We start from the raw sequence: 18910 nt of genomic DNA, 5'->3' as shown, positions 1-18910 counted from the left end.
AGTGGAAATCTTTGCTTTGGTCTGATGAGTCCAAATTTGAGATCTTTGTCTCCAACCACCGTGGCTTTGTGCGACGCAGAAAAGGTGAACGGATGGACTCTACATGCCTGGTTCCCAGTTAGCAGCAAACTAGTAAACATAATTCTTAAGGTATAAAACTAATAAACTTTATTATAACCTCTTAAAAAGGAAGACCAGTTCCTAATAAAAGTGCACGTAAGACAAGAAGACTACACACAATGCCGCACAATTGATTATGCGGTAGGTGGAACCCACATAAGCTCTTCTTTTCCAGGTTGTTAAATATGCCAGCACCTAAAGAAATGCTCAAAAACATCATTCATTATCCTCACTGGTATCAGGCTTTCTTATTTGAGCAAATAGAGCCACCAGTAGCATTCCTCTCGTTTCTCCACACAGAGTATTGGAATGTTACATATACATTATGGTATATATAAACAAAATAAATATGAGCCAGGAAGGAACCCAGCACTGACTATGATATGAGTGAGATCCTTCCTTGATACATGTGAAATATGCAAACTTGAAAGTAGAGAGGGTGAAGGAGTATACTTGATATACGCTCTATGGGGAATGAATGTATATTGAAATAATGAACCCCAGTTTGCATAACTATGCCACTTAGTTATTTGTCTGCTGGTAATTTTGTTCATGGTATTATGAGTGGTCTGAGTCTTTGGATGTAATATCACTTGGCTCATATTTATTTTGGTGTTCCTTTTTAAGAGGTTATAATAAAGTTTATTAGTGTTATACCTTAAGAATTACGTTTACTAGTTTGCTGCTAACTGATACATTTTGGCTAGTATACCATTTGCTATTTCATGCCTGGTTCCACCTTGAAGCATGGAGGAGGAGGTGTGATGGTGTGGGGGTACTTTGCTGGTGACACTGTTGTGGATTTATTCAAAATTGAAGGCATACTGAACCAGCATGGCTACCACAGCATCTTGCAGTGGCATGCTATTCCATCCGGTTTACGTTTAGTTGGACCATCATTTATTTTTCAACAGGACAATGACCCCAAACACACCTCCAGGCTGTGTAAGGGCTATTTGACCAAGAAGGAGAGTGATGGGGTGCTACGCCAGATGACCTGGCCTCCACAGTCACCAGACCTGAACCCAATCGAGCTGGTTTGGGGTGAGCTGGACCGCAGAGTGAAGGCAAAAGGGCCAACAAGTGCTAAGCATCTCTGGGAACTCCTTCAAGACTGTTGAAAGACCATTTCCGGTGACTACCTCTTGAAGCTCATCAAGAGAATGCCAAGAGTGTGCAAAGCAGTAATCAAAGCAAAAGGTGGCTACCTTGAAGAACCTAGAATATAAGACATATTTTCAGTTGTTTCACACTTTTTTGTTAATTATATAATTCCACATGTGTAAATTCATAGTTTTGATGCCTTCAGAGTGAATCTACAATTTTCATAGTCATGAAAATAAAGAAAACTCTTTGAATGAGAAGGTGTGTCCAAACTTTTGGTCTGTACTGTATGTCACGAAAAAAAAACAGTCTTAGACTAGCTTCACACTAGCGTTTCCTGGAGCTACGGAGGGATGTGCACAGCCGCCGTGAAGCTCCGCTGACAGCCGCCGTGAAGCTCCGCTCACGGCCGCACCTCCTCCGGTATGCTCTGCCTATGGGCGCATGTACCCTAGCCTTAGTATCACTGGGATCCATTGAAGCATTCCAGTGTTATTACCCCTTAGGCCAGGATCAGACATGCGAGAAACTCTGATGAGTCTAGCACGTCAATATCCGGCTCTGCCGCCGGCGCTCCAGAACAAAGCGTGCGACTGCATGTATTTCTATGCAGCCGCACGCTCCAATCCGAGTGGCAGCGGCAGTGCCGGGTATTGACTCGCGACACTTGTCCGAGTTTCTCGCATGTGTGATCTTGGCCTTAAAGTGACACTGATCAGAATTGTAAAATTTGGCCTGGTCATGAAGGTGAAAACTGGCTTGGGGTGTTTAGAGGTTAAGAGGTGTGCTCCACTACCAAAAATGTATTTCAGTCGGGTTGCGTGTCATAATCTATTCTAGTTTTTTAGTCTAAATTGTGATAAACTTGTTGGGAACATTTGCCCTCTGATCTGATGGCCCGCATAAAATATAAAAAGGAAGCATTCCCTACTCTGGTCCCTTTTGCAGAAAGAATTTGCCCATGCAAGTGAATGTGTCATTGAAAAATGGGCAACATATTTACATCAGTGGTTAGTAGTGTTGCTCTGCAGCTCTGGGGTCTTGGGTTCAAATACCACTAAGTACAACATCTGCAAGCGTGTTTGTTTGGGTTTCCAACGGCTACTCTGATTTTTCTTCCACAATCCAAAGACATACTGATAAAGACTTTAGATTGCAAGCCCCAATGGGGACCGTGATGATGTTTAAAGTACTGTGGAACTACTGGCACTATGTAAAAAAATATTCAGAATTGAGAGTCCTCAGTGGTTGATACCTTTTGTGGTGTACTTAATTATTTGTACTAAATGTCCAACTGGGGGTCTGTATGTGGGGGAGACAGGGCAAAAACTGAGAACAAGGATGAATTCTCATCGCCACACAATAGGAGAAAAGAGAATGATCTACCTGTGGCAAAACAATTTTGTATGCCTGATCACAGCATCTTGGACATGATGGACATGAAATTACTGGTACTGAAAAGTAACCACATCTCAGAGAGACAGGTGGGTCTGTGAGTACAAGCTCATGATGACCTTTGACACTCTCAATGCTGGAATGAATGTGTCGCATGGATTTATGTCTTTTTACATCAATTAAGGAATTTGCTCCTAAGACCTTGTGGGGGCATCACAACACATTACGAGACCCCAATCAGAGGACAATAAAACATCCAGACTCCTTATCTATGAACTGGTCCAATATTTATGTTTTTCCTTCTCCCATAATGATAGTTCTGCTTCACGTCACTTGTCTTATCTATTGCATTTTTTCTGTGCTGTGTTGTACATAAATATGTGATTCTTCAGATTTTGTATTAGTCAATGCCTGATGAAGAGACCTGAGTAGTCTGGAAAGCTTGCAATGTGTTACCATCTTTTCAGTTAGCCATTAAAATGTATCAACCACTGAGGCTCTCAATTCTGAATATTTTTCTATCTACTGGCTAACACTGTACAAAGATATATATATATATATCTTTCCTGACACTATATAAGTGAGTAAAATAAATAATAGCCCATTTGCATCTGCGTGTTTTCCGCTTTTCACTCACTACTAGGAGAAGCTTAAAAATGTCCAGCTGTTATATTTTTTTCTTTCTTCGTTCTGTATGAATGAAAATTGGATCCAGTATACTAACGAAAACTGGCCTGGTTTTTTTGCTTATGAGAAAAAGAAAAACCCGACAAATGAATTTGGCTAAACACTGAGAGAAAGGAGGGGAGTGCAGCGGGCCGTCACAACTGAGAAGGCGCTCTGATAGGTTTGTGGTCCTTGGCTAGATGAAGACATAACCAAATGATAGAGAATATTTATGAAGACTATTACAAAAGTTGCGAAATTCTGTCTTTACGAAGCAAGTGAGCAAAAAACAAATTCTGTTCAAAGGTGTACATACAGTCCTGAAAAAAACTAAGTGAGTGCACATTCTTTGAGTTCTATGGTTGCACATATCAGGGCAAAATATAAACTTCTGGTCCTTGGAGTGTGTAAACATGGTGTCTTTTTTTCAGGTGGTTTCTGCCCCCCCAAATGAACATAATGCACCGTAATGTCAAAACAACATTGCTGTGCACATTTTCTGTCTTACGTCACCTCTTTTAACCGGAGACCCGGAAGCAGTCCCGGAAAAGAATTGACATGTTCTGCTAGGAAGCTGCCTCTTCTCTATACCTGACATTATAGAGTAAAAGATGGCGGCGGCAAAGCCCTTCAGGAAAACAATGGCCGCCGTTTTCCTGCAGTGGCTTCGCCTGGGAAAACACGACAGATGCAGATATGCTTTGAAAGTCTTTAGATTGGGGAAATAAGCCCTCAGGTAAACAACACATGATAAGTTATGTGTCAATATTTAAAATGAACTAGGCCAAAATGCTGAAGCAGTGTGTACCTCATAAAGAATTGCTTGTAGAACAGGGTCGGGACACATGAGCCGACGGGGTCATAGACTATAATGGTGCAGGCAGAGCGAACATGCGCTCTGTGGTGCATCGTTATCGTGAGTGTACGCCTACTGGAGGAGGACACTCATTCTCTAGTTTAACAGTCTCTGACATTGTGCTGAGGGAATTTTGACCCACGATGGAGTAAGTATGGCACCTTCGAATGGGTCATTTGTAGAGATAGTGCGCATTGATTCGCAGGGTCTGGTCCAGGGTCAGTTCACTGACCGTTGGACAGGAGGCCTGAGAACCACCTTCTCCCTTCCCATACGCGGCTCTTCTTTTCATTAGCCGACCTGGCGCAACGTCATATGCCCTTCATGCCACGACTTTGTGCCAGGCCGGCTGATCAAAAAAGGAGCCAAAGGTGCCGTCACGTTAGGAGGTGGCTATCCGGGCTCACGATCAACAGTCACAGACCGCTAATGTGTCCGCTGGACCGGTTCCTGAATGGACAGCACATTACAAGTCAATAGTGTTGCACTGTGACACCCAAGGGTACTGACACAAGCGGGCTTTTTTGCCACATGCTTTTCACGGTGGCAATATTGTTCTGTGCAACCTCAGCCCTATTGGTGTACTGTGTACAGTACTGGTCCTGTCAACTCCGACATTGTGAAACCCACACAGCACTCATGACAAGCAGCCCTGCCCTCCCTGCAGGCTATTGACACGGAACCAACGGCGGCTGCGCACACAAGCGGGGAAGGTAATTCTGAAGGACAAGGTTGCTGTGGGGGACTGGTTTACGTGCTGTACCAGTGTTCAGGTGGGTGACAGGAGCTGGTCTGAGCTGGGGACTAGAAGAACGAGATTCTGTGAGGAGCGCAGTCAGTGTGTGTGTGACGTACACGGAATACCGCAGATACAGGCTGCTTGTAGAATAGGGTGTGCAGTGTGCGGAGACCTCTGCGCCTACTCCCAGGTCGAAGGTCACGGCCTGGTGCCAACGTGTGAGACGCGGCAGAGCCCCCCGCACAGCGGCCATTACACCGCACTAGGACAGCGGGCCTGTATGTAGTGATACACATAGAAAGCCTCCGCACGTGCTGTGCTACCTCAGGTGGAAATCCAAAAAAGATGCTTTAAAAATACATTTTGAGGTTTTTGTTTTTTTTTGCTTCAATGAATTTAAATTCAGAAGTCACATTTGAAGTGATTTTCCTAAGAAACTCCTCAAGAATTGATGTTTTTCCACAAAAATAAGAAAAGCCCCTTGTGCGCTTATTTATAGGATATTTGAAGCATTTAGTCAAGTGGATTTTGGTGCACAATCTACCTCAGTCCACATGAGGCCAGGTTCATGGTCCGTAAACGGACCCCAATGCCCGATCTCTCCACCCAAACTTACAGCCGTTGTTGGACTCGTGCAGACGACTGTATTTTGGTCCAACTATGCTCCAATATCGGATCAGGAAAAAAAGCAATGCATGTCCAAGTTTGAGCTGATATTTGGATCACACTCGGCCATGCAAATCAATGAGTGCGTGGAAAACATCGGCCTGCACTCGGGTGACATCTCATTGCAGTCTGATTTCCGCACACTAAAACAATGGAGCAGATGGAGAATTTTTTTTTCTCCATTTTCTCATCCGGGAGATTCTGATCAGAGTGTGATTTGCATAATCAACCCGATCCGCTCAGATGAGAGAACATACGGTTGTCTGCAGTGAGCCTTCTATGTGTCTGAGATTGTAAGCTTGGGTCAGGAGATCTGTGGTCAGTCCTGCCATTGCAGTATGTATGCTAATGTAAAGGTACTGTCACACTAAGGCCGGTTTCACATTTGCGTTAAAGGCCGCAGCGTCGGCCTGCGCACGGCCGCCGCTAAGCCCCGCTCCCTGCCGCGCCTCCGCCGGTAGCTCCGCCTCCGGGCGCATGCATCATGCGTCCCCTATCTTTATCACTGAGGTCGCAGGCCGTGCGCAGTATGCGTTTGGCGGCGCCTGCGTCCTTTTGACGGTGCTCCTAGCGCAACCAAATTGCAACAGGTTGCGTTTGGCGCTGGTCGGCGCACCGTCAAAAGGACGCAGGCGCCGCCAAAATGCATACTGCGCACGGCCTGCGTCCTCAGTGATAAAGATAGGGGACGCATGCAGCGTCATGCGCCCGGAGGCGGAGCTACCGGTGGAGGTGCGGCAGGGGCGGGGCTTAGCGGCGGCCGTGCACAGGCCGACGCTGCGGCCTTTAACACAAATGTGAAACCGGCCTTAGCGATGTACCAGCGATCCCGACCAGCGATATGACGCAGTCAGGATCGCTGGTACATCGCTAAGTGGTCGTTAGTGAGCTGCCACACAGGCAGATCTCACCAGCGACATCGCTGGGGACGGGGGTCACTACTTACCTGTCACACTAGGCGATCCTGCGTCCTCCCGGCCGGCTCCACAGGAAGCCCAGCCGGAAGCTGACGACGAAAAACAGTCCTGGACGTTCTCGCTCGATCAGCAGTAACCAGCGGGGGAGCGGGTCGTAGGTAAGTATCACATGCCGCGATATCGCTAGCAATATCGCTATAACGTCACAAGTTATAGCGATATTGCTAGCGATATTGCTTAGTGTGACAGTACCTTTAGTCTGCCCTACAAAAGTACTCTTGTTTGAATGTATAAAGCTTTGTGTCTCTGATCACATAACCATAAATATTGTGCCTGTGTAGCAATTATAGAGTTGTTAAAAAGCATTGAAACTCCAGGTCACACATCCCTGACTTGAAGTCGGGCACTAAAGTAGTGTCATGTTGTGCAATCCATTAACATTCCAAAGTGCAGATATAGCTCAAGCTAACTGGGCTTGAGATACTGAGGCAATTTTACTAAAACATGCTTAATTTTTAGACTGCAAACCTAAACTAGTCAGGCTTAACCTTGTAATGACCAGAGCTTTTTTCGGTTTTGCGTTTTCGTTTTTCGCTCCCCTTCTTCCCAAAGCCATAACTTTTTTTATTTTTCCGTCAATATGGCCATCTGAGTGATTAGTTTTTGCAGGACGATTTATACTTTCAAACTATGTAATTTGTTTTACCATGTCGTGTAACAGAAAATAGGGAAAAAATTCCAAGTGTGGTGAAATTGCAAAAAAAAGTGCAATCCCACACATGTTTTTTGTATGGCTTTTTTAATAGGTTTAATAGGTTCACTAAATGCTAGAACTGACCTGACGCTATGATTCTCCAGGTCATTACGAGTTCATAGACACCTAGCATGTTTAGGTTCTTTTTTATTTAAGTGGTGAAAAACAATTCCAAAGTTTGTTAAAAAAAAAATGGTGCCATTTTCCAATACCCGTAGCATCTCCGTTTTTCGTAATCTCGGGTTGGGTGAGGGCTTATATTTTGAGTGCCGAGCTGGTGTTTTTAATGATACAATTTTGGTGCAGACACAATCTTTTGATCGCTCGTTATTGCATTTTCTTTTTACTTTTGGCATGCTTCAATAGTCTCCATGGGAGCCTAGAAGCTGCCGTTTCCCATCGGCTCTGCTACATAGAGTCAATAATCAGATCGCCTCTATAGTATAGCAGATTTACTCACTTGCTATGAGCGTCGACCACTGGGTGGCGCTCACAGCAAGCGAGCACTGACAACCATAGAGGTCTCCAGGAGACCCCCGGTTGTCTTGCCAACACACCGGTGACCCTCGATCACGTGACCGGGTCACCGGTGTGCGTATTTCTGCCGGAAGCGCTTGTTAAATGCCGCTGTCAGCGTTTGACAGCGGCATTTAACGGGTTAATAGCTGCGAGTAGATCACGATTCCACCCGCGGCTATTCCAGGCACATGTCAGCTGTTCATCAAAGGGAGGGAGTCCGACATCGGCGTACCATTACGCCCGATGTCGGAAAGAGGTTAATATTTGGTGGGGTCACAGAGGAGCATAACTCACAACTTTGCAGCCCTTACAAAGTATTTTTCCTCCTACTAAAGCCTTTTTATTGTCCCCATAAAGTATGATGGGAAGAAAAGTGCCCCCTATACACACTGTGAACCCCCCCACATAGTGAATTTCTCCACATTACCCTCCACACGCATGGTATGATGAGTTTACTGTAACCCGCCCTTCAATCTTCCTAGCAAAGTATGGTGACACAAACGCAGTATGATGCCCCAACTGTGATTTCCATACAGAGCAATGGCCCCACATAGTCCTTCATACAGAATATCTGCCCCACATAGTCCTCCATACAGAATAATGACCCCACATAGTCCACCATACAGAATAATGGCCCCACATAGGCCTCCATACAGTATGATGATTGACAGCCTACTGTCTGTGCATATGCCAATCAGTCATGGGCTGGGTTATACAGAGCTCAGCATTTAGAGAAATGGTAGATCTGCAGTAGAGAAAACAGTAATTTTATTAAAATGACAGCTTGCAGCCCAGTAAGTGATATAGCTTATGTAAAATATACAAACAAAGCAAAAAAATCATATTTGGTATCGCCACTTTTTGAATGATCAGAACTATAAAACTGTGCGGAATTCCTGATTCCAGTGATGTCACTTACTGAGCTGCTCGCTGTCATATTGATACTTTCTCTGTTTTAACTGCTGCAGAACTAGCAGTTGTCAGATTGCTGAGCTCTGTATAAGCCTGTTGACACCACTGATTGGCAGCTTTCTGTGTACACTGCAAATTGACAGAAAGCTGACAATCAGTAGTTGAGGGGTTATACAGAGCAGGAGAACTGCATGGCCCGAGACAACCTAGTTCCCAAGAGATAATCTACTTCTGATAAAACACTGATCTTATTGAAACTGCATCTAATAGCCTAGTAAGTGACACATCACTGGAATCAGTGAATGTGGTTTTGAATTTTTTGATGGGTGCAGTTTTTAAAATGTGGTTATGTTTGGGAGCATTCTGACATATAATCCACTTAAAACCTGTTGAAGAATGTGAAAATTGGTTACTGCAGTAAGGGGTTAGAGACATATTTTGCAACAGATTTCCCATGCATATAATACAATTATGAACTATGCGCCTGTAATTGATAATAATTGAAAATATTAGTTAGCTCTCGTGGTTCGAAATCTGATACCACTGATGTATTCACATACTGTACATGCATACAGGTGATGAAACACTGTGAGCTCACCATTTCATTATTGCTGATCTGTGGCACACAGGGATAAATATTAGCCAATATTCACACTGATTGTAATGGAAGGCTTTGTGCCGGATCAGCTGTGAAAACCCAAACAGCACACAGTGGCCTCCATTGACACAGCTGGTTTTGTCAACTTTCAATCCTTATGATGGCAGGAATAGTGCTGCATTATGCGCTATTTCCTTCATGTTGATGGAACCCTTGATGGATCATTTCATTACTTCTAAGGCCATCGTAACAGAGAGTTTTCTGGTATTTTGATAACACTTTGACCACCTTAAGGATGATTTATAGAAACCAAGCACGGCTGACTGTAATCTATTCACTTTAGGTTACTTTTCTTCTGCATTCTTCTATAATGGCCGAAAGTGAAGTACAAAGCCCAGAACTCCCTCCTGCCACACAAGAGGGCACTGCTCAGAATCAGAAGTTGACACAGCATGCCCAGCCGCCTCGCTTATGTAGGTTTTACTCCCAGGGACGTTACTGTCAGTTTGGATGGAAATGTCGTTTTCTACACCAACGTATAGATGGCAAACGTCCTGAGAAAAAGCCAGTCCTACCAACTGATACCGTGGAACAGAATAAAGTCACAGAACCACTGGTTCCTCATAACAAAGATGAACTGAATCCTGTTCCTCCAAAGAATCAAACTGAATTGCCAAATAAGCAATATCGAAACAGAAGGCTTTGCAGATACTTTGCATCTGGATACTGCTCTATGGATCAAAACTGCAGGTTTTGGCATCCACAGACACTTCCAGCAGTACGCGATAACTTCTCTGGGAATAAGAAACCTTTTAGAACTAAGGTGGAGCGACCATCAGTTATTCCAGAGGAAATAAGGACTACAAATCTTACTGCAGAGTTGGCCACTAAGCTTAGAGACACCGAGATATCCCAACTCTTGAAGCGATTTCCGAAGGACAAACTGATCATCCAAGAGAGAGAGGATGGAAAAGTAACATATTATAGGGTAACTGTGGAGCCTACAGATCCAGACTGGGTGAGTCAGTAACCCTTATCTAAAAAAATGCACGTTATAGTCTTGTTTATGAGAAACCATAACTAATGCATTCTTCATTGTAAAGGAGGCAAAACAAGGTAATCAACTAAAAACTTGTACATGTACGTGTCCTTTTTAGTTCTACTTTTATTTTTATGCTTTATTTCTACACCCGCCATTTCACATGACTTTGAAATAAGCTGTCATCTATGCATTTCTGGCAATTATGCAATTTATATCTTGTATTTTTCACCAGTTTCCTCTCTGCAGTTTCAGTCGCTAAATGTCAGTTTCCCTTCCAGTTGGTGGAGACTAGTCGCTATGAAATCCCCTATACACAAAGATAAAAGGAGACACTCATCCTAAGTTGTAGTACATGTTCAGAAATAGCAGGGAGTACATTATACTTTAGTTCTGAGCAGTGTAGCTGTGAATCAGTGAGATAAAACACTTTCTAAAAAGCAACGTATTGTGTGTGTCTGTCCTCAATCCAGCTACCGCTTTTCCTCCCCCCCCTCTCTTCTCCATAAACTTTTCTGGGTAGCTTGTAACTTGATCCCTCAGTGACCCGACTCATCTCCCAATAAAGATTTATTTATTCCCAAGAAAGCAGCACTCCATAGCAGCACTCCACAGTTAGTCTTTCAAATGGTAGTGAGTTTATTGGACCCACATAACCAGGCAACGTTTCGGCTCTCAAGCAGTGGGTGTTACAAAAAGCTGTCTATTTATAGACCTGATTAACAATCTCATAATATTGCCAATCATTTTACACAATATGTTACAGAATACGTTTAAAGTGCATAAAGTCTTTCATTATAATCCATATGGGAATTCACATGTGCAAATAGTGCCAAAGTGCTTTGTGCTTTATACAAAATTTCATTCCTATATCATTAACAACATAATCGCTCATCATTTGCATTGATTATACAGTGATACGTTATCTAATACAGCCCCCTCAGTTTACATACCGCCACATGGAGGACGCCATGAATGCTGTTTCTGGCGTTCCTGTAGTTCTACTGTGCATGTTCTATGCGTCATTACTGTTGTCATACTTCACCACCGGCCAATAGAAAACGTTGTGTGGCAATTTCTTGCAGGCGCATAACAGCTTTATCACCTCTGAGGTGCCATTTTGTGTGTGGCAACAAATTGATTCTCTTCATATGTAGCTGCACAAAGCCTCCGTTGTCATTATAAATATACAGCCAAGCGTTTTTGCTTAAACTATATTCCAGTAGTTATATAAAGTGCTTTTGTCTCTTATTACAGCTGCTAGTATTCTTATATACATATTCTAGGGATTTTAATGGCATTATGCTCGCCCTGGAACCCCGGACGACACCTTCAGCAGGTTGTCTCCAGTTATCCAAATAGTCACTCCTGTGTGCCACATAACCTTCTTCAGGTCACATGATTCACCTGGGTAACTAAAGGGCAACATACCCATTATCCTTGCAGCTATAGAGACTCAAATTATTTAAATAAACAATTGGCCGACGCTATGACACAGTATTAGAAAAAAATTTTCTTAAAAAAAAAAATTTTAGTAAAGATTTTTAAAGAAAAACATTTTGGAATTCTTTTACATATATCTATTAGTCCTCCATGTCGTTCATGTCTTCATCAGGGCAATTTCGACACAGTTACAAAAAGTGATGCATCTAAAATAAATTAAGAAAAATTAAAAATTAGGAGTAGTCCAAAATTATCACAGACACTTCCTAAATCTCTATAGATCTCCAATTCACAGCTTAGAGAGGAATCATTCACATAATAGTATGGACTTTGAACTCAACGTTTAGTCCTTTAGGTTTTAGCGTATTCGGCTCATAAATCCACATCAGTTCTTTCTTCTTAAAGGGAAGGTGGCATCCAAAAATTTTTTTTTCAGCAATTGAAAAAATGTAAAGAGTTAATGTTTACATTTTCTTAAAAAATATTATCATTTGTTTTTAATTTTGCAAAATATGAAAAATAATTTTAAAAAGTTTGGCATTTCCACTTGTTAACACTAGGGGGATCAGCTACTGAAATATGACACAAAAACCAAGTGTACAACTAGCTCACATTACTGCCCTGCAGTAATTATGGGCGGAATCTGCTGACATGGGTGTGGTCACTCCTCTCCTCCCCTTCTGGGTGTGGTGTCACTCCTCTCCTTCCCTTCTGGGTGTTTGCTAAGGGAAAAGAGAGGATGACATCTAGGAACACAGTGAGCAGCCATTTTGATGGGGCCTGCAAAGTTACTGACTGTCTTTGCATGCAAAGTCTGGATCAGAACAGGTCATCAATCAGCAGAAATGTTTCCTGGATTTCTGTGGAGCAGACAAGCAGACGGTCCATCCATGTGTATAAAACACAGCGCTCTATGTACAATCCCTGGCACTGAACACTGTGCCCCCCATAGACCAGCACACTGCTGTCCTGAAATACTCTGTGCTGCTGTCACCCTGCTCCTTCCACCATATATCAGGCCTCTGTCACCTCGCTTTCACACATCGCCAGGACAGGATCTGAGGAGAGGAATGGGGTCTTCGGTCACCGAGGATGGCAGGCAGCACAGAGTATTTCAGAAGAGCAGTGTGCTGGTCTATGGGGGGCACAGAGGGAGGTATATGGGGGAGGAGCAGGGTGACAGCACCACAGAAATCCAGGAAACATTTCTGCTGATTGATGGCCTGTTCTGATCCAGACTTTGGATGCAAAGACCCCATTCCCCTCCTCAGATCCTGTCCTGGCGAGGCGACAGGCGCAGTCCGGGGTGACGCTGGGAAGCAGGATGGGGGGAAATGTAGCCATACAGTGACATTAAAAATGAGGCCCCTCTCTTCAGCTGCCTCACCAGCCCTCCCCTGACTGCATCTATTACCCCTGACCCGTGTGCAGGTGCTCAGCCAGAACCACCCTAGAATGGGTCCCCTTTTAGCAGATAATACTGCCATAGTGCTCTCACATAATACCGCCATATAGATCATACACAATACCACCATGTAGATCACACAAAACCAGCAGAGTGACAGCAGCAGAGTATTTCAGGAGAGCAGTATCACACAGGATAGGATTAGATACACGGCTCAGCAGTCAGTATCACACGGGATAGGATTAGATACACAGCTCAGCAGACAGTATCACACTAGAGGATTAGATACACAGCTCAGCAGACAGTATCACACGGGATAGAATTAGATACATGGCTCAGCAGTCAGTATCACACAGGATAGGATTAGATACACAGCTCAGCAGACAGTATCACGCGGGATAGGATTAGATACACGGCTCAGCAGACAGTATCACACAGGATAGGATTAGATACATGGCTCAGCAGACAGTATCACACAGGAGAGGATTAGATACACAGCTCAGCAGACAGTATCACACGGGATAGGATTAGATACATGGCTCAGCAGTCAGTATCACACGGGATAGGATTAGATACACGGCTCAGCAGACAGTATCACACAGGAGAGGATTAGATACACGGCTCAGCAGACAGTATCACACAGGAGAGGATTAGATACACGGCTCAGCAGACAGTATCACACAGGAGAGGATTAGATACACGTTCAGCAGACAGTATCACACAGGAGAGGATTAGATACACAGCTCAGCAGACAGTATCACACAGGATAGGATTAGATACACAGCTCAACAGTCAGTATCACACAGGAGAGGATTAGATACACAGCTCAGCAGGCAGTATCACACAGGAAAGGATTAGATACACGCTTAGCAGTCAGTATCACACAGGAGAGGATTAGATACACGGCTCAGCAGACAGTATCACACGGGATAGGATTAGATACACAGCTCAACAGTCAGTATCACACAGGAGAGGATTAGATACACAGCTCAGCAGGCAGTATCACACAGGATAGGATTAGATACACGCTTAGCAGTCAGTATCACACAGGAGAGGATTAGATACATTGCTCAGCACACAGTATCACACAGGAGAGGATTAGATACACGCTCAGCAGTCAGTATCACACAGGAGAGGATTAGATACACAGCTCAGCAGTCAGTATCACAGGAGAGAGGATTAGATACACTGCTCAGCAGACAGTATCACACAGGAGAGGATTAGATACACTGCTCAGCAGACAGTATCACACAGGAGAGGATTAGATACACTGCTCAGCAGTCAGTATCACACAGGAGAGGATTAGATACACGCTCAGCAGACAGTATCACACAGAAGAGGATTAGATGTCCAGCAGATGGCCAAGTGTTTTGAAAGAGCAGGGAGCAGCTCCTCCTCTGTTTTGCAAGTGCAGGGGCTGCAGCTGGTCGGGTGTTTTGGAAAGAGCAGCTCGGTCCCCAGAAGCTCGTCCTGTATGCTCTCCTGCAGGTTATACGTGCAGAGTGAACATCCAAGCCGTTATGCTGGAACAGTACAGCATCCAGGGCTTGCATCAGAGTGTAACTGGAAAGCACTGGGCTCTAATAAAATGGCGCCTGGCCACACCTACAGCTGTGAATTGAGCTGCCCACAGAGGCGTGCCCAGTTCACAGCTAATGCTGCTGCAATGATACAGATAGGGGCGGGAGCCGACTGTTATGTCTTATGTCCAGGGACTGCCGTAAATGAGCATGGAAAGTGTCGTTCAGCTGCCAGAAAGGTAAGATGGCAGCCCCCAGTGGCTGCATTAATACAGTAAAAAAAAAATACCATACACACCACTGAGTCAAGCTTAGGGGACAATATCTTTTTATACTATTTTCTTTTTTACATTAAATTATGAAAAAACATGGCACCTTCCCTTTAAGTATTCGTTCCCTGTCCCCACCCCTTCTTTGTATGGGGACAGCATCTATTATCCTAAATGTTAGATCCCTATCGGTATGATTATACTCTACGAAGTGTTTGGGGACTGGTAAATCAAGTTTTTTCTTTCTAATGGTATATCGATGCTGGTTTATCCCGCACGTGGTTTCTCCAATATACCATAGTTTACAGGGACATTCCAAGAGGTATATCACAAAATCAGAGTTGCAAGTTAGATACTGGTTTATCATATACATTTTAGAAGTTTCATGATGCTGAAAGGTAGAGCCCTTCAACATCAAAGTGCAATTCACACATGACAAACATGGGTAACAGCCTGTCTTTTTGCTACCCGTCAATGTGGCTTGAAAATTTCTTTTAAAAGATCCAACATCAGACTTTACCAGATAGTTTCCAATATTTTTATTCTTTTTATATGAAAAGAGTGGTGGCAAGGTTAATTCTTCAATATGAGTAAACATCTCCCCAACATTCCCCAATGTTTCTTTATAATCCTGAATATATCTTTACTTTATATGTAGTTATAACAGGGATTTGATTTAAGCATTTTTTCTTATTGGCGCCAGATCGCCTACAGATTAACTCATTCCTATCCTGTTCCATAACCTTCTTTTTAACTTTTTCCAAAAGATTTCTAGGATATCCCCTATTCAGGAATTTTTTAATCATAGTGTCCATAACCACATCCACTTCATTATCCATTTTCACAATCCTCCTTACCCTCAATAGTTGACTTAATGGTATTGACCTTATCATGCTGCGTGGGTGTTGGCTATCATATACCAACAAACAGGTTATTTTTGTCTGTTTCTTTAGTATATAATGTAGTAACCCGTCCATCCTCTGTCTGTTTTATAAGGACATCCAAAAACTGTATTTGTGTCCTTGAAGAAACTAAAGTAAACTTAATTGTTTCATCAATGGTATTTAAGAACTGGTGGAATTCATTAAGCTCCTCCTCTGAGCCTGTCCAGAGGAGAAAAACATCGTCTATGTATCTCCACCACACCAACATATATTGAAAGTGGTGGGACACATAGACGAAGCTCTCATCCAAGACTCCCATAACTATATTTAAATAAGCGGGGGCCATATTGGCCCCCATTGCTGTACCACGTCTTTGTGTATAAAAGGTGTCACCAAACAAAAAATAGTTCCGCCTTAAAATTTTTTCCAACATTTTTAATAAAAAACTTTTTCCTTCAACGGTACATCCTATTGAATTCAACATGCCTTCAACAGCGCTCAAACCCCACGTTCGTGATCAATTGAAGTATAAAATGACACGACGTCAAATGACGCTAATACCACTTCCCCTTCTAATTTGATTCCCCCAAGTTTGTTAAAAAAATCTGTCGTGTCTAGTATATATGATTTACATCTCCTCGCAATAGGATTTAATATTTTGTCTAAAAAGATTTCCATCTTATTAAACAGTGAGTCCACCCCTGATACTATTAGTCGTCCCGGGGGATTCACCAATGTTTTGTGAATTTTTGGAATCACATATAATACTGGGGTACGGGGATTTTCAACCAACAAAAATTCGAACAAATCCTGGTCAATTACATAAAATTGCAAGGCTTCTTGTAGACACTCTTATTTCCTTCATTATTTTAAATTTTGGATCACTATCCATTACCTGATAGACTTCACTATCCATGAGTTGTCTCCTAACCTCATTCAAGTAATCACACCTGTCCATGACAACAACAGCTCCCCCCTTGCAAGCTGGTTTAATGACAATGTCGTCGTCATGGCCAAGTTCCTGTAAAGCCAAATATGCTCCCTTTGATACATTCGGTTGTCTATAACCCCTTGTGGCCGAATTTCTCAATTTTTCTACATCATCTCTGATTGCTTTTTCAAATGCTTCCACTACAGCTGAATTACTTGGGGGGAAAAAAATAACTGTTTTTTCTAAGATAAACCTGGTTTAAGTCAAATTCACTTGTTCTCATTTTTTTCACATTATTTTTACCATGAAACCACTCCTTAAGCTTAATAGCTCTAAAAAAAAACCGCTCCAAATCAATTTGTAGTCCGAACCAATCAACATGTGAACACGGACTATATGACAAGCCTTTGCTCAGTACTGATATGTGTGGCTCAGTCAATACCTTTTTGGATATGTTGATTTCAAGTTCTGTTCCTTTTTCTTCAGGGTGGCTTGTCTCTGCGGCTGTGACCTGTTCTTCTCTAATTTTCTTTTGCCTCTGGTGGTGGCGCTTGCCCCCTCTCCTTTTGCGTCGAGACAGTCCCCTATCCCATTGTCCAGATCTAAAAGGATTAAAGTCATTAGTAGTAAGCTTGGCACCAATATAATTATTTAGACCATCTTGAAATTGACCTCTTTTCTTCCAAACTGGTTTTGTGTTATCCTTCTGCCAAGTGTAAACATGTCCACTCTCATAGTCCTCCATATCTCTGCACCATTTTTTTCTCTTTATTTCTTCCAAATCTGTCCGGAATTTTGTGATATCCTTATCAATTTTCTCTTTAAACAAAATCCAATCCTCATTTTTTAGAACACCTTGTATCTTCTTTTCATTATCACCAATCAAAATGTTGGATTTTCTGCAAATAAGTTCGGACGTATGTCAGGTCTTAGTCCTCTTGGAATTTTCTTTTCTCTATAATACTGGCCCAAAGTGGTCAAATGTAGCTGGAAATTAGTTAACCGTTTAATATCACTTTCATACTTGCGTTTCATTTCAGTAATAGATGGCGTTTTTGAGAAGGTTGCATCCCCCGCTCTACCACCCAATATGCGTTCCTCATCTTCTGCAGTATAATTGAAGACCCCTGATTCCATGGGCTCTTTTTCCATGGTACAAAAAATGGCTTTGAGAGAGATTGTGAAAATAATCAAAAAAATATTTTTAACCGTGCAAAAATTTCCAGACATAGGTACAGTAAATAGAAAAAAGATAAACAGCACAGTACTTAGCTTGGGTGCAGTGATACAGTATCTAATACAGCCCCGTCAGAGAAACAGCACAGTACTTAGCTTGGGTGCAGTGATACAGTATCTAATACAGCCCCGTCAGTTTACATACCGCCACATGGAGGACGCCATGAACGCTGTTTCTTGCGTTCCTGTAGTTCTACTGCGCATGTTCTATGTGTCATTACAAGAGAGGAGCGACTTTGCCTTTTTTAGGGCCGAGTTGGGTTTCATGAAACCCGACGTTCTCAAAGGTCGAGTCGAACGAAATCGGCCGACTATAGGGAAAAGTCGTGAAACAGGAAACCCAATGCAAGTCAATGGGGAGAAAAGTAGGCAGTGAATGGAGGACTGTAAACACACCTGGCATGAATTTTAACCCTAGAGGCGGCTAAATCTCTCTCTCTTCTCTCTCTCTCTCCTCTCTCCCACTCCAGCTCTGCTCCGCTTCTCTCATTGGCTGAAAAAAGTCACGTGCAAGCATTCGGAGAAACCTGACTTTGAGGCTTGGGTCGCCAACCGCATGGCCAACTTCACACTTTGGTTGGGTTTCGTTTCATGAAACCCGACTTTGGCGAAAGTCGGCGACTTTTGAATCTGGCCAACCCGTTTCGCTCAACTCTAGTCATTACTGTTGTCATACTTCACCGGCCAACTTCATGTGGCGGTATGTAAACTGAGGGGGCTGTATTAGATACTGTATCACTGTATAATCAATGCAAATGATGAGCGATTATGTTGTTAATGATATAGGAATGAAATTTTGTATAAAGCACAAAGCACTTTGGCACTATTTGCACATGTGAATTACCATATGGATTATAAAGAAAGAGACTTTATGCACTTTAAACGTATTCTGTAACATATTGTGTAAAATAATTGGCACTATTATGAGATTGTTAAT

At 42.9% G+C, this 18910-nt stretch overlaps 1 protein-coding gene across 5 annotated transcripts in view; it reads left to right on the top strand.

Moving 5' to 3' along the window:
* The first annotated feature begins 3898 nt into the window (after positions 1-3898).
* The window catches only part of LOC141092973 (uncharacterized), a 137320-nt gene continuing 122308 nt past the window's right edge, over positions 3899-18910 (top strand). Inside the window, exons 1-2 of one of the 5 annotated variants that reach the window (XM_073579355.1) lie at positions 3899-4021; positions 9590-10264. In XM_073579355.1, the coding sequence (XP_073435456.1) occupies positions 9617-10264 (648 nt within the window). In that variant the 5' untranslated portion in view covers positions 3899-4021; positions 9590-9616. The other 4 variants (XM_073579353.1, XM_073579354.1, XM_073579352.1 and 1 more) reach the window with 4 other exon arrangements.

This window comes from Dendrobates tinctorius, unplaced genomic scaffold (genome assembly GCF_039654945.1).
Source record: "Dendrobates tinctorius isolate UK_male_01 unplaced genomic scaffold, ASM3965494v1 ptg000062l, whole genome shotgun sequence".
Classification (NCBI taxonomy): domain Eukaryota; kingdom Metazoa; phylum Chordata; class Amphibia; order Anura; family Dendrobatidae; genus Dendrobates; species Dendrobates tinctorius.
Note: the sequence above shows the minus strand (reverse complement) of the source record. Positions and strands in the feature narration are given on the sequence as shown.